Genomic DNA, 14,332 nt, shown 5'->3' with positions numbered 1-14,332 from the left:
TTTACATCTTATGTATGGTTAAAACGTATTAGAAAAATTTACAGAAAATTTTCTATCTGGTAGAACGCAACAGTAAGCGATATTATCGTTCTCAGGTTTTACTTGTAATAATGAGTTTGCAGTTTAATGCGGAAAGAAAAGCTAAATGAAAGAAAAAGAAAGTAAAAGCTGTCACCTTTTGCTACTGAAAATTCGAAGAACATAATTCCATATTTATAAGTGAAAAATCAAATTACATTTTATAAGTTTATTAAATATTTCAATGTTAATAAATTGCATGACATTACATTTTTTTGAATTTAACGGTTTCATATTATTATGATTATTCATACTATTTTTTTATTATAATTGAAGAATAATACTAAATACTAAATCATTTACATTTTAATATATTTTAGAAACTATAAACACATAATTTTAAATCTGAATAAAGTGAGATAATAAATAGTTTAATAAATACAATTCAATTGAAATATGTTAAACAGCAAAATATTTAATACTAACTATGCGATGTAATTTGATTATATATATATATATATATATATATATATATATATATATATATATATATATATATATATAAATATAAAAAGAGATATCCTCTTTTATGCGCATATTTCATTATTTCAATTTTATTTTTAATTATTTTATAAATAATTTATTTTTAACCATTATTCTAAAATTTTTTTTTGTCTTATACTGTTATTTTGAAAACTTTTTATGTGTACATATTTTATTTTTTTAATTTTACATTTAACAGTTATTTTAAAAATTAATTATATATTTTTTTTATTAATCTTAACTTAACTTTTTATGAAAATTAAAAAGTACCAACACACAGCGTCTATGTGTTTGTTAGTATATATATCGAGTATGTTTTAACGAACTTATTCATTACGTGGGAAAGAATAATAAAAAAATGAAATGATTTTTTTTATAAATTATAATTAATTTATTTATAAATTAATTTGCAAACGTTATTATATGTAACTTATTCAAATTCTAATTTTTAACCTTTTACAAACTAAGATAGTTTGTCAAAAGAAGTTTATAATTTTCCTCTCCCCCACCCCGTCTTTCTCTCATTTTTTTTTTTTTAATTTCTATGATGCACACAAACAATGTGCGAAATCAATTTATTTATAATAAATTTAAAATTTCTTGAGTTAGGTAAGAATAATTCAAACTATATGTTAGGCTGATTAACATGAATTTTAAATTTTGAATCACGTACGGTGTATAAAAGCGAAAAGTTAAAATAGTTTTTACTGTCTTTGCATTTTCATTCTTTTTCTTTCTTTACTTTAATACCGAATTCCATTAGCTAGCATAGAAGAGTACCTGTCAAACAAAACAAAATAGTTTACGAATCCTTTCCAAATATTAACGACAGAATGAGTAATCGTGGCTTCAATTCTGAGCATCTTCATCCACGATCCGATCTTAAGCTTTTGGAATCAATTTTTAATTTCACAACAAAAAGAAACGAATGTCTTCAATGGAAGTGGGTAATAAAGTTTAGATTGTTATTAATAAACAAATATATTATAGATTATTATTGAGTTATTATTCATTACTATGTAGGATATGTCTCACCAAATTTTTCCAGAAAACTTTTCCAAAGAAAAAAGAAATAAACATTTCATTTAGCAGTTTCAACAAAATCAATATTTGGTGTGCAATAATACAATTCCATGACCTTTCACACTACAACACCCTAATTATGCTGCATGTACATTACAAGCTACATAGTTTTATACTTTTTTAGAATTAATAGTTTTTTTTTTTTCAGTATTGGAAGGATTTATTCAATGGGAACTTTCACTTTTATTTTTTTTTAACTAAATTCAGCCTCCATTTTATTTAAAAGGAGTTAATATGATCTCTTGAGTTAAATTGATAATTACACCATTTAGAAGATAATTATGTGTCGGTAATTCTAGATTTCTCCAACCTTTCATTCTTTCTGTTTATACTCACCGTATCTTTACATCTGTATCAAAAGATAATAGAAACATGTGTGATGAGTAGAGAAAGGGTTAGAGAAGTTTAAAATTACTCTCTCACATGATCACTTTTTAAAAGGTATCAACACTAATTAAATAAATCATATTAATTCCTTTTAAATTAGATGAGACTAAATTAAAGACAAAAAAAATAAAAAATTGAAAGGCCATATTAAATAAACTCCTCCAATATTGAAATAAAAAAAATCTATTAAGCTTATTTTTTGAACTCTTTGGAAGATTAATGAGAAAAAAAAGATTTTTGGATAAAGAGTTGTTTATGAGGTAACTGATCCCGGTGAACCTTATTCCAATGTGCTTACTGCGAAGATGAAACCTAAAATACAGAAAATTCTGTGAAATATATGATTGAGAACTTTTCCTTGGTAATGACATAAAGCCAATGCTTTCTATTATTACCAATGTAGCTGATAGGCCATAGATGGGTTCGTACTAATTATTGTGCTAAAAAGGGTGTCGTACCACGAAATGCCCCATGCATACATAAACAGCCAAATGTGAGATTATGTGCATAATAATGCATGGAGCAAGCAACATAGTTGAGTTCATATATAACATTGTCCATCATTATCATTGCATGATGAAGGTCTCCCTCATGATGCCTCCAAAAGCTCTCTCTCTCTCTCTCTCTATCCATGCATACACAATTTAATAAAGGGTATCTCTCTTTGGAATGTAATAAACTATGTGTGCTCAAAATATAGTAATGAAGGTTGGAGAATGTTAAAGAGAGAGGGAGTGAGGTGTCTTTTGACAAAGGAAGGTGTGCATGTTGGAATAATAGGGTAGCTTTATCATATTTTATAAAGAAATTTCACATATTGAATACATATTCTTTTAAGTAATGCTACCTCCTTCCATTGTGCTTTATACCTGAGGAGGTAACCAAAGCCGTTCACACCCTTCTCTCTTCTTCAAAACGCACCCTATTCTCCCCTATTTTGCATCGCATTTGTTCTTGAATCTCTTCAGTATTCCTTCTCAGAGCCTCTCATCACACACAGAGAGAAAGAGAGAGAGAGAGAGAGAAAGTGAGAGATGGAGAGAATGTTCCCTCCCAAGAAGCCCTCAACTATGAATTCTCATGACAGACCCATGTGTGTTCAAGGAGACTCGGGTCTTGTCCTCACCACTGACCCAAAACCTCGCCTCCGTTGGACTGTTGAACTCCATGAACGTTTTGTTGATGCTGTTACTCAGCTTGGAGGCCCTGATAGTACTCTTCTCTCACACTTTCCCTCTCAAACTTCTTTCTTTTCCTTATTTCTTTCAGAAACTTTGGTTTCTTATAATATAATATGTTTTGATGATAATATGATAATTTGAGTAATCATGTTTTTTGTGTGTTTTTGATTTGCAGAGGCTACTCCTAAAACCATCATGAGGGTTATGGGTGTGAAGGGTCTCACCCTTTACCACCTCAAGAGCCATCTTCAGGTTTGATCAATACAAAACCATATTTCGTGCTTTTGATTTTGCTTTATGTTTTGGAACACTTTTATGAGACTGCCATGTCTCGTGCTGGCTCGATGTTTCTCTTTCTTTTTTCGTTTTTTCTTTATCTTTATTTTATTTCTCGTTTGTTGTCTGCATTTAGAAATTTAGGCTTGGCAAGCAGCCCCACAAGGAATTCAATGATCACTCGATTAAGGATGGTATGAGAGGTGACTCTTCTTTCTAGGGTTCCTCAATGTTTTTTGGGTCTGAACTTTTCTTATCTTTACACTTCATGATAGTGTTCTTTTTATATTGACTAGATCTTTTTGCACTGACATGCAGCTTCGGCTTTAGAACTGCAACGAAATACTGCTTCCTCTTCTGCCATGATTGGCCGCAACATGAATGAGTATGCATAACTTCTTTCATCTAAATCTGTTGACTCAACTTGCATGAAAAAAGATTTTGATCAACAAATAATTTTCCAACTTCTATCGCCTGAGTTTTTCTCTTGATTCTTTTCTGGGTCGTGGGGGGATTCGGGTTTTCTTGTGGAATGTATGTGTGAACACTGTATGAAACAGTAACTCACACATGGTTGATGCGATTAGGATGCAAATAGAGGTGCAGAGAAGATTGCACGAACAACTTGAGGTAACTACAACTCTATTATATATATACAGTCTTGCAGAATGCTTAAATCAGTGCATATTTGGTTCAACTTATCTTTTGAAAGTAAATCACCATTCCCTCTAAACATGCACTGATTAGGTGTATCTATCTGGCAGGTTCAGAAACACCTTCAGCTGAGGATTGAGGCTCAAGGGAAATACATGCAGAGCATATTGGAAAAAGCTTATCAAACACTTGCTGGTGAAAACATGGCTTCTGCGGCCACTAACTTAAAGGGTGGTATCGTACCTCCCCAAAGCATTCCAGACATGGGGGTGTTGAAGGACTTTGGTTCCCCTCTCGGGTTTTCTTCTTTTCAAGATCTTGAGAATATTTATGGTGGTGAACAAATTGAGCTTCAGCACAACATGGAGAAGTCAGCCCTTGATCATGGATTTATGTCAATGAACGAGAGTTTGTGTCTGGGGAAGAAGAGGACCAACCCTTACAGTGGGAGTGGGAAGAGCCCTTTGATTTGGAGTGATGATCTCAGGCTCCAAGATCTGGGAGGGCCAGCCTCATCGTGCCTTGGCCCTCAAGATGACCCTTTCAAAGGGGAGCATATTCAGATTACACCACCAGGATCATTGGATAGAGGCAGCACCGACATTGATCCCATGTCAGACATCTATGACTCAAAGCCTGTGCTTCAGGGTGAAACTGTTGTCGGGGACAAAAAGTTTGATGCATCTATGAAGCTTGAAAGGCCATCACCGAGAAGAGCTCCTCTTCAGGCTGAAAGGATGAGTCCTATGATCAGCACTGGCACAATGGCACAAGGTAGAGGCTCACCATTTGGGTGAGTAATTAAGAATCATATAGTTTTACTTTAGATATCATTTGGTTATGTTATGTGTAATTCATGACTTGATGTGAAACTCTCTTAAATATTACCATAGGGTTTTTGAATTTGGTCTTGGAAATCAGCAGTTCTTACGAGGGTTATTTCCTCCCTCAAGCACTGTTGTGTGGTATAATGCCTTTTGCATGGCAAATCAAACCAAAGTCTTATTCTGACAAATATAATTAAAGCACGCATGAATGTGCTTGAATGTGAGCATTCTCACTTGTAGCTTTTACATTGTTGCTTAGTCACTGGTTTAGTGTTGAGTTTTGTTAACAATTTTATCAATTCTTCATCATCATCTTCTTCTATTTCTTCTTCTGATGATGATGGTGATCACTTGTTAGATCTGCATGTGTTGTTGGGATGGATGAGATTGGAAGCAAGCAATAAACTTTTCTTCTTTTTATCACATTCATGGTTTCTCTTTGTATCTTATTCCTTCTGGACCCACTTTTATTTATTTATAGTCTGACATCATATGTGAAACATTCTATGCGTCACTATTAAGCAATTTTTTTTCCTAGAATACCTTTTCTTTGTCTTGAGAGGTGACACGTGGTACGTTGATATTCACGGAGAAAAGTTTCATCAAAGTTACTTCCGGTTCGTGTAATTATCAACTGTGCCAAACAAATCATATCACGGAAGCGGTTCACTAATAAAATAAAGAAAATCTAAATAAAAAAAATTAGAAATAGGAATGCCAGCAACATTATTCATATAATTAAACTAATAATTTTCTTATCAGATAAAGATAAAATCTTTGTATATTTACATTGAGATTCATGTCTATTTGGAATTATCTGGGGTTTTTAGGTGACTTTTTTGTGTGAGTATGTTTATAAATCATGAGTTAACCTTTTTAACGGTTACTAAATAAGTTTAAGTTAGTTGATAGGAGTTAGTTAGTTAGGTAATGATTGAAGGAAATCTCTCGGGAAAAATGCGAAAGAAGCGAAGCATGTTTTGTTGTAATTTATTTATAATGAAAGAAAGAGAAATGTTGGTCTCCCGGCGTATATAACAGGGAATTTAGAAAGATGGAGCAGTGAAGGAGAAAGGTAAAAGAGAGAATAATGAACTTTAAAATGCTAAGTCATTTTCAAGTGTATGGAGGTACAGTGGTGCCAGATGATCCTTTCTCTTGAAGTTCCTAAGGCGATGAGTTGAAGCCGACAGAGAGTATCTGTCTTTCGTTATCTTTCCTCTTCTTTACTGCTCTATATTCCCTCAGAATAACATGATCAAGACAACAAGGCTACATCTTATCTTACAAGATTTCACTTGGACACTTCCACCTTTTTTTTTTGTCTAAGAATTTTTACCTTTATTATTAGTTATACACAAGCAAATTGATATCACATACAACCATACATTACAAAGTTTCTTAGTAAATCTATCTCTTATCTCTATCCGATACATCTTATTATTAAGGTATATACGTTTCGAACGTGAGATTAGACATTAATAGCCGACAACAGGTGATATGATAGTGTTGATATGATCAATCCAACAAACAACAAATCTTACTATCACTACAAGAAAATCCTTGATTAATGACCAATTTTAGTGACAAAAAATAATTAGTCACTATAATGACCAATTTATAAACTAAAATTTATTGGTAACTAAATAGTTTTAAAAATTATAATTGGTCTCTAGATTGGTAACTAAAATAGTTTCTATATTGAATTGGTCACTAATATTAACTATCTAGTTTTTGGCTACCAAAAGAACTCATCTCTAAATTAGTCTCTAATTAAAAAATTGGTTTCTAAATTGGTCTATGAACGTATTTTTTGGTCAAAAATTGGTCACTATTTGATAGTTTTCTTGTAGTGTATGATAGACTTCGCGAGTGACTCTGATATAATCTTAAGAAACGAACTTTAAGACTAACTCAATCTTACAAAACCGGATCATAAGATCATATTTATACTCATTTATATACGACAAATATATTTTATCTCTAGTCGACGTAGGATCTCTAAAAAGTCCTAAACAAGCTCATAAAATATTAAGAGAACATTTTCAACCCAAAATCTTTTTCTAATTATATATTTAATTATATACGGTTCATCTTTCTCATTTCCTAGCTTTCTAATTACTTATCTTAAATTTGTACCAAGTTTTAAATTAAGGATATAGGAACCTTGACAACCCTAGTTGAGGGCATATAGGATGTTGATGCAGTTGCAATGGAGGCACACAGAAAAGGTTGAAAACCTAAAAAACAAGTAGAGTGGATGAGTGGTATTTGAAAGTGTGTGTAAGTATAGGGTGTAGTGTGTATTTTGGAGGTTAATATTACTAAGTCAGTAATTCTTATGTAACCAAAAGAGGAAAGAGAAAAAAGAGGGACAATCCTTTTGGTGGTGTTGGTGCTTTAGACGATGTGTAGTAATCTTTTGGTACATTTTATATATAGATATATGAAGAGGCTATATGTAGCCATACCTTCCAGAGTGTTAAATGTTGCTTTAAAAGAAAAATATATAATCCATAAATACACATGCAGAAACCTTCTCCCTGTGAGTATGTGAGTGAGAATAGATCCATGACCATGAAGCTTCCCTTTCCCAAGGATTAAAAAAAGGGTGGCGCCACAACCTTTATTGGTTGCAGAGAAATTTTATGCACCTGCAAGTTGGCAAGAAAGCTCCCTTACTCCACTAGTGTAGTTAGTACTCAGAGAGAGAGAGAGAGAGAAGGAAAGAAGAAAAGCTAATAAAGCCTAAAGGGTAGGAAGAATACAACGCACTTCCATGCGTGCACATATCGAGGAAGCTTCTATCTTTATGTGAGTCTTAACATTTAAAGCTGAAAGATGATGCATCACCAATTGTAACCCCACCTTCATTTTTTTTTTAACATTTTTTTTGTCACTACAATATTTTTTTGAAGCAATTATTGTTTTAAAATCAGTTAAGAATTAAAGTATGACTTCAAAACCTCACATTGAATAAAATTAAAAAATTGAGTAACATATTAAAAAAAAGTTAGATATTATTATTTTTTTCAATCTATATGTTTTGTTCCTAAACTCAATTCATACACATTGTTGTCTCAACACTTTTGTAAAATATAACTCCTAACAAACAACGGGTAAATGATATATAATATTCTACTTTGAAATATATTTTTTATCCTCAAACTACTTTTAGATATTGTGTTTTATTCTTAAACTAAACTTATACATATTTTAACCCAACATTTATAAAAATGGTGTAAAACTTCCTACCCCAACAAATCATCGGTAAACATTCTATTGAAGAGTTCTATTTATCATATGAAATACTCAATGTACCGTTTATTAGTAAGGATTACATTGCTTTTATAAGTACGAGAACAAAATATCTATAAATTTTGTTTACAAATCAAATAATAGTTTAAGGATAAAAAATACATTTAACTCTAAAAAAAAAAAAACTCATCAGCCCTAAGTTTTAAAATTTTGATGTTGAAAATGATATCAAAACTTCTTATACAAACATGCATAGTTAGTGATCTATCATTAGTTTTTAAACATGTATTATATATATCATTCACAATGGATATTACTATTATTTGAAATGGTTTGGGACACAAGTGTAATGTAACTGACACAGTGTTTTCTTTGTAATAAGGTAGTTGAGCAGTCAAGGGTGCACGTTCTTCCATGCACATGTAAATCATTAGCAGTTCAATTGAAGCACTTTGTGTTCAGTTTACTATCCCATTCACAGCTTTGGGTCTCGTAAAAAATTCCCTATCCCTCTCTAACAAAGTAATAAAGCACAGAAGCTTCTTTTGTCCCCACACCTCTTCCCTTCAACCTCACCAACACTCAATACTTTCCAAGAAAACCACTCTTTATTTTTTAGTGGAAAACGAAACCAAACACACATTATTATCTTGCCCTAGCTAGATCTACCAAACCTTAGTTTTTCAAATGCTTTGTCTCACCCCAAACATTGTTCAGCTTATATATTCAATTGAAAATCATATATCTTGTGGGAATTTAAATGTAAATATTGATGTATATATATATTATATATGCTTTAGTGAAAAGCAAAAGGAAGAAGACAAGGAAACAACTTTTGATTAAGTGCATTGATTATCTTAATCATTTGCTTCAAGATTTTCTTTTCCTCGGCTTATATTTTTTTTCCCCTTTTTATCCTCACTCTTCTTTCGGTCAAGTTGGCTTTTTAAGTTTCTTCATTTTTCAAGTACGGTCCAACGTGACTTCATTTTTAGGGACCAGAAACCTTAATACATGCATGCTAAGTACATTTGTCAAATTAAGAAAGGAATTTGGAGAAAGCTTGCTCCGAGATTGTTGTTTCCTGTTCAGTGTGATGTGAATAGATTAATTAATTAATTAATTCCAATGCTGATTACTATTGCCTTTATATGCCTTTACTTTGTTCTCAAGCAATGTAGGGCTTTTCTCCCAAGGAGGTAAAACCAGGAAGAAGCGTCAATTCCAGCATACTTGGAAAGTTTAAGAAACCTTGTCAGGTTAAGACAATTCGACAACATTAATGCACTGAACATGTTTTCGAAGACTAGAGATCCATTGAAAAATTGACCATGTATATATTACTTTATGTGATGATAGCAAATGTTATCACTATAACATGTTTTCTCATCCATGATCTCGTAAGTCTCGGATGACAAAACATGAACGTATGTATAACTCATATGAAGTAAATTTTGATTTCAATTTTTTTTTCGATTCTAATATAATTTGGTAATTGTACTTGTGAGAAGGCACAGCTGAGTGTGACCCCTTACAAATGATAAAGTTTAATTTTGTTCGCCATTTTATTTAGCACTTCTATCTCCTAGAATCGTAGACCAAATTAGGTAACCTTGTTTTGAAAAAAAAAAAAAAAGTCTTACTACATGAAAAACTTTTATAAAATAAGTGATTGTCATACAGAAATAATTTAGAACTAAACATCTAATATATGATAATTAGAAAAAATATTATTACTTACGGTTAATTAATTAAAAAAACAATTAATAAAAATAATGACTAACATTAATTAGTTAGTCATTAAGTAAATTTTAATAAGAATGTGTTTAGAGAAATTTCTTCACAAAAAGACTTAGGAAAGAAAAATAAGAAGAAATTTCTCTATTAGGAGATAAAATTTTCTACATAACTTCTCTAGATTTTTATATTTAACATAAAGTAAACTTTAACTGATAGAAAATACTTACGAATTTTATAATTTTGTAAAAAATAATTATCCACGAAAAAATTACCTGCCAATTAAAATTCTTAGAAAAAATAGTAAAAAAAAGTCTTTTCTTACAATTTATTTTAACAAATTTGTAAGAAAGATCTCATGTAATATGAGAATTTTTAGTAATGTCTATAATAAAATTATATTTTCATATAAACCATTAAAGTAAATTTATTCAAATAATGGATTGAACTTCCATCACTTAATTATGGAAACAATAGTAAGTTTTGTTTTTCCATTTTATGTCAACGGGACAGAATACAATATAAACATATTACTTTGAAGTGCTGCAATATGTATAGTAAACATTCACTTAAGTCTGCATTTTGATCTTGAAAATTTAATGCGGACTTATGAAATTTTAACAGTCATATTACAAGATGAAATATTATGGGTTATATAATTACAGTCTGGAATATTATGGGTGTTGTTGGAAATTTGTAAGGATTGTGGAAATATGAGATATATGATATATATATATATATATATATATATATATATATATATATATATATATATATATATATATGTAACAAAATATAAAATATAAGTAGTTGGTCTACACAAAGTTGAAGTTGACCAATGCAATATTATCTTCAAATCATTAAAAAGTGTCAACCTGATGTCAATGTGAGTGAGTTAAAAGATTTCCCTTATCTATCATTAGTTAAATCAAGCTAAGGGGTGCTCTTTACCCTTCGTCGCATTTTACAAAATGCTTAATCGAGTGAATGAATTGAAAATAGTCGTCAAATGACTTTATGTGATTTTTTTCTAAAAATAAAGTCACAAAATTATTAATCCGATAATTTTTCCTTTCGAAATGCGGATTTATAAGGGATGCAGACTTAAATGAGTGCGGACTTAAGCGAATGTCTACTGTATATATAATTATAAAAACATTTTTTTCTCGATGGAAATATATATATATATATATATATATATATATATATATTTATAATAAAGTATTTAGGATGTTTTAATAATTTTACATAATATGTATATACATAAATCTCCTCTCTATGAGATCCACTAAGTTCACCAAGGGTTTAATCATTCCCACAATCAATTTTTTCTTTAAAATATAGTTCACAACTCAAGCAAACTCCTTGATCATTTAGCCTTTTCATTGAAAACCAAGAAGAAAGGTTCTTTGACAATAATGGTTCATGGGTTGTGCTTGACCGAAGCCTAAGTCTGACGAAAAATGATGTGGAGATGATGAACATATTGACAAAATTTTCTACTTGGATACTTGTTTATGCAAATGAAAATGAGGATTTTGATCCTTGATGTAAAGAACTGAGAGAATTTTGGTGAGTGGAAGTTGAGAGAGTGAACAAAGTGAGTGGGGAGTAGTGGGGTTTAAAGAGGTGAATGACAATTTATATATCTTCCAGTTTTAAAAATTTAAACTCTGCCTCTATAAATCCAGCGTTTTGTGGCTGAGCACCAAAATTTGGGGCTCAAGCCAAAAACAGTTAAAAACTCTGTTTTAACCACTTTGTTTTCTTTCTTCTTAATATACCAACCAATAAATCCTAAGACTATATTCATCCTAATTCTATCAATTGAAAAAAAAAATTATGCACATATAAACAACTTGGGGTGCCTCCGAAGAGTGCTTGTTTAATGTCTTTTAGCTCAATGCCTTTTTTTCATTTAATCCTTGAATTCTATGAATGTGGCGCTTCTTTTAAAGCTCCACCATGATAAATCTTCAATCTTTGTCCATTCACGGTCCAACTTTTATTGGTTCTAGGATCTTCTATCTCTATGGCTCCATATGGTCTAACATCTTTGACAAAGAAAGGTCCTGACCACTTTGATCTAAGCTTTCATAGAAAAAGAATAAGCCTTGAATTGAACAACATAATTGGTTGCCCCTTTCTGAATTCTCTTTTCTAAATCTTCCCATTATGATACTTTTTTACTTTACTTTTGTAAATCTTACAAGATTTATAGGCTTGCAACCTTGTTTTTCCAATTCGTGCATCTACAATATCCTTCTATCTCTGGTAAATTTTAAATCAAAATTGAGGGTCTTTAGAGTCCATAATGCTTTGTGATCAAGCTCTACTGGTAGGTGACATGCATCCAATAGATTAACTGAAATGGAGTGAGTCTAATTAGGGTTTTGAAAGCTATTCTATAAGCCCATATTGTTTCATCCAATTTGACAGACAAATATTTACATGAATTGGCTACTGTCTTCTCCAGAATTCTTTTTAATTCCCTATTGGAAACCTCAGCTTGTCCATTGGTTTGAGGGTGATAGGTTGTTGCTACTTTATGCTTCACGTGATAGTGTTCCAACATCCTCTTAACCTGTGAATTAGAGAAGTGAATTCGTCCATCACTTATGAGAACTCTAGGTGTTCCAAATCTACAAAATATGTTCCTTTTTAGGAACTTGATCACTATTTTTGAATCAACCTTTGGAGCAGTTGTGGCTTCAACCTATTTTGACACATAGTCCACAACAACTTAGATGTACTCATGATTATTGGACATGGGTAGTGGTCGAACAAAGTCTATCCTCCAACAGTAAAAAAATTCCACTTCTAGCATACTTTTGCAGGGGTAATTCATTTGTTTTCGTTATAGGACCACTTCTTTGACGCTTGTCAAACTTTCTGCAATTTTCATGGGCATCTTTGGAAATGGTAGGCCAATAAAATTCTTGCAGTAGAAGTATCCACCTAATCAGTGTAACACCCTATATTATATGTTAATTATATTTAACTTTCTTGTTTAAATATCTAGTATGAAGTAATTTTATGGTTTCATAGGTAAATTGATACATTATGAGGAAGGACTTTGTACAAAGTAAATGATGCCCTTTTTTGGGTGTCAGCTACTTCCTATTTTGGACTTGCCTAAGTAAAATTGTGATTAATGCTTCATTAATCGTGTGATTAGACTGAAAATTTTACAGAGCATTCTTAAAACATAGTTCTTTAATATGCCTGGTGGGATTTTAAATTGGAGGTGTATGCAAGGAGCAGTAACTCCCGCACTTTAGTGTAAAAGTTAGGTCTCCACTTGTTGTCCATTTCTGAGTTACCTTGGTAAGTATTTTATTACTGCTTAGGATGAAAATTTTTATATAGAGTTCTTAACACATAGTAATTAAGTTTGACCATTTGGATTTTGATTTAGAGGTTTATGGTTAGAGAAATAGTTTTATTGTTTGAACTAGCGTCACTTACGTCCTATTTTGAGTTATTTTAGTAAATATTCGATTCTAGTTTCATTAACCGTTTGGTCGAGCTAAATTGTGTTCAAGGTGTTCTTGAGAAATAGCGCTTTAGTTTCACCATTGGGATTTGCAAATGGAGGCGTGTGGTAAGAGATATGAATTTTACACTTTGGAGTAAAAACAAGTCTTCTAGAAAGTCAAGAAGTCTTCTTGCAATTACCATGAAGTTTCTTATAATGGGAATTTAGACCAAGCTTCTCTATATGGTCAAAATAAATTTACCTTCACGAAGGAATCTCATAAATCTACCATCAATTCATCATTATCCCTTTGGCCAAGATTTTTCCTATAAATAGGACTTCATTTTTCCACATCTTCTTCACAAAAAATCCTACAAATTAGAGAAAGAGAAATCTAAACTCTTGTGAGACAATTGAAGTAGGAGAGGAAATCCAACACCTTGAGGTCTTAATTTCTATCTTAGAGTATAATTAGCATCACCTATCTCAAATCTCAAAGTCTTTATCTTAGCAAGTTTTTTTTTTTTTGAAGTATATAATCTGTCTTCTTGATTCTGAAATTTTCATACATTATCTTAAAATTCTATGTTGAGAAATGGATTCCTTGGGTATGAAAACCTGGGGATAGGTTCAAAAATCATCTTATTTGAAGTTTTACACAAAAAGTTATAAATAAAACAAGTGTGTTATTTTACTTATAAGATTTTATACGAAAATTATGTTTTAATTATGATTACTATTTTGATTAATTTTGTGTAAAGTGACTGTGAAAGAATGATTTATGCTTGGTTGTTGATTTTAAACTCTTTTTAATTTGGTTGTTTTGACTACTTTGAAAATTATGAAAGATAATAAACGTTGTTGTTATCTTGCAAAATTTGTGAAAGTCT

General features: G+C 31.1%; 1 protein-coding gene across 4 annotated transcripts; it reads left to right on the top strand.

The window, feature by feature from the left end:
• The first annotated feature begins 2,863 nt into the window (after positions 1 to 2,863).
• Positions 2,864 to 5,392, top strand: LOC114179906 (myb family transcription factor APL-like). Of its 4 annotated transcripts, none has more exons than XM_028066497.1 (6): positions 2,864 to 3,243; positions 3,388 to 3,464; positions 3,625 to 3,682; positions 3,807 to 3,873; positions 4,049 to 4,118; positions 4,253 to 4,939. In XM_028066497.1, exons 1-6 carry the CDS (start codon positions 3,066 to 3,068, stop codon positions 4,937 to 4,939), a joined length of 1,137 nt encoding a protein of 378 aa, XP_027922298.1. In that variant the 5' UTR covers positions 2,864 to 3,065. The 4 variants fall into 4 exon arrangements, with proteins under 4 accessions (XP_027922298.1, XP_027922241.1, XP_027922312.1 ...); XM_028066440.1 differs by having other exon boundaries at positions 2,866 to 3,243; positions 3,625 to 3,691; positions 4,253 to 5,392; XM_028066511.1 differs by having other exon boundaries at positions 2,867 to 3,243; positions 4,076 to 4,118; positions 4,253 to 5,392.
• Positions 5,393 to 14,332: the final 8,940 nt, after the last annotated feature.

This window comes from Vigna unguiculata, chromosome 1 (genome assembly GCF_004118075.2).
Source record: "Vigna unguiculata cultivar IT97K-499-35 chromosome 1, ASM411807v1, whole genome shotgun sequence".
Taxonomy (NCBI): Eukaryota; Viridiplantae; Streptophyta; class Magnoliopsida; order Fabales; family Fabaceae; genus Vigna; species Vigna unguiculata.
This window is presented reverse-complemented; position numbering and strand designations above follow the sequence as displayed.

Excerpts from the sequence above, each read along its gene's own strand:
- LOC114179906 (XM_028066440.1), top strand. The coding sequence starts at position 3,066 with ATGGAGAGAATGTTCCCTCCCAAGAAGCCCTCAACTATGAATTCTCAT. Across the intron at positions 3,874-4,048 it reads ATTGGCCGCAACATGAATGA|TAACTCACACATGGTTGATG; the intron begins GTATGCATAACT and ends TGTATGAAACAG. Across the intron at positions 4,119-4,252 it reads GATTGCACGAACAACTTGAG|GTTCAGAAACACCTTCAGCT; the intron begins GTAACTACAACT and ends TCTATCTGGCAG.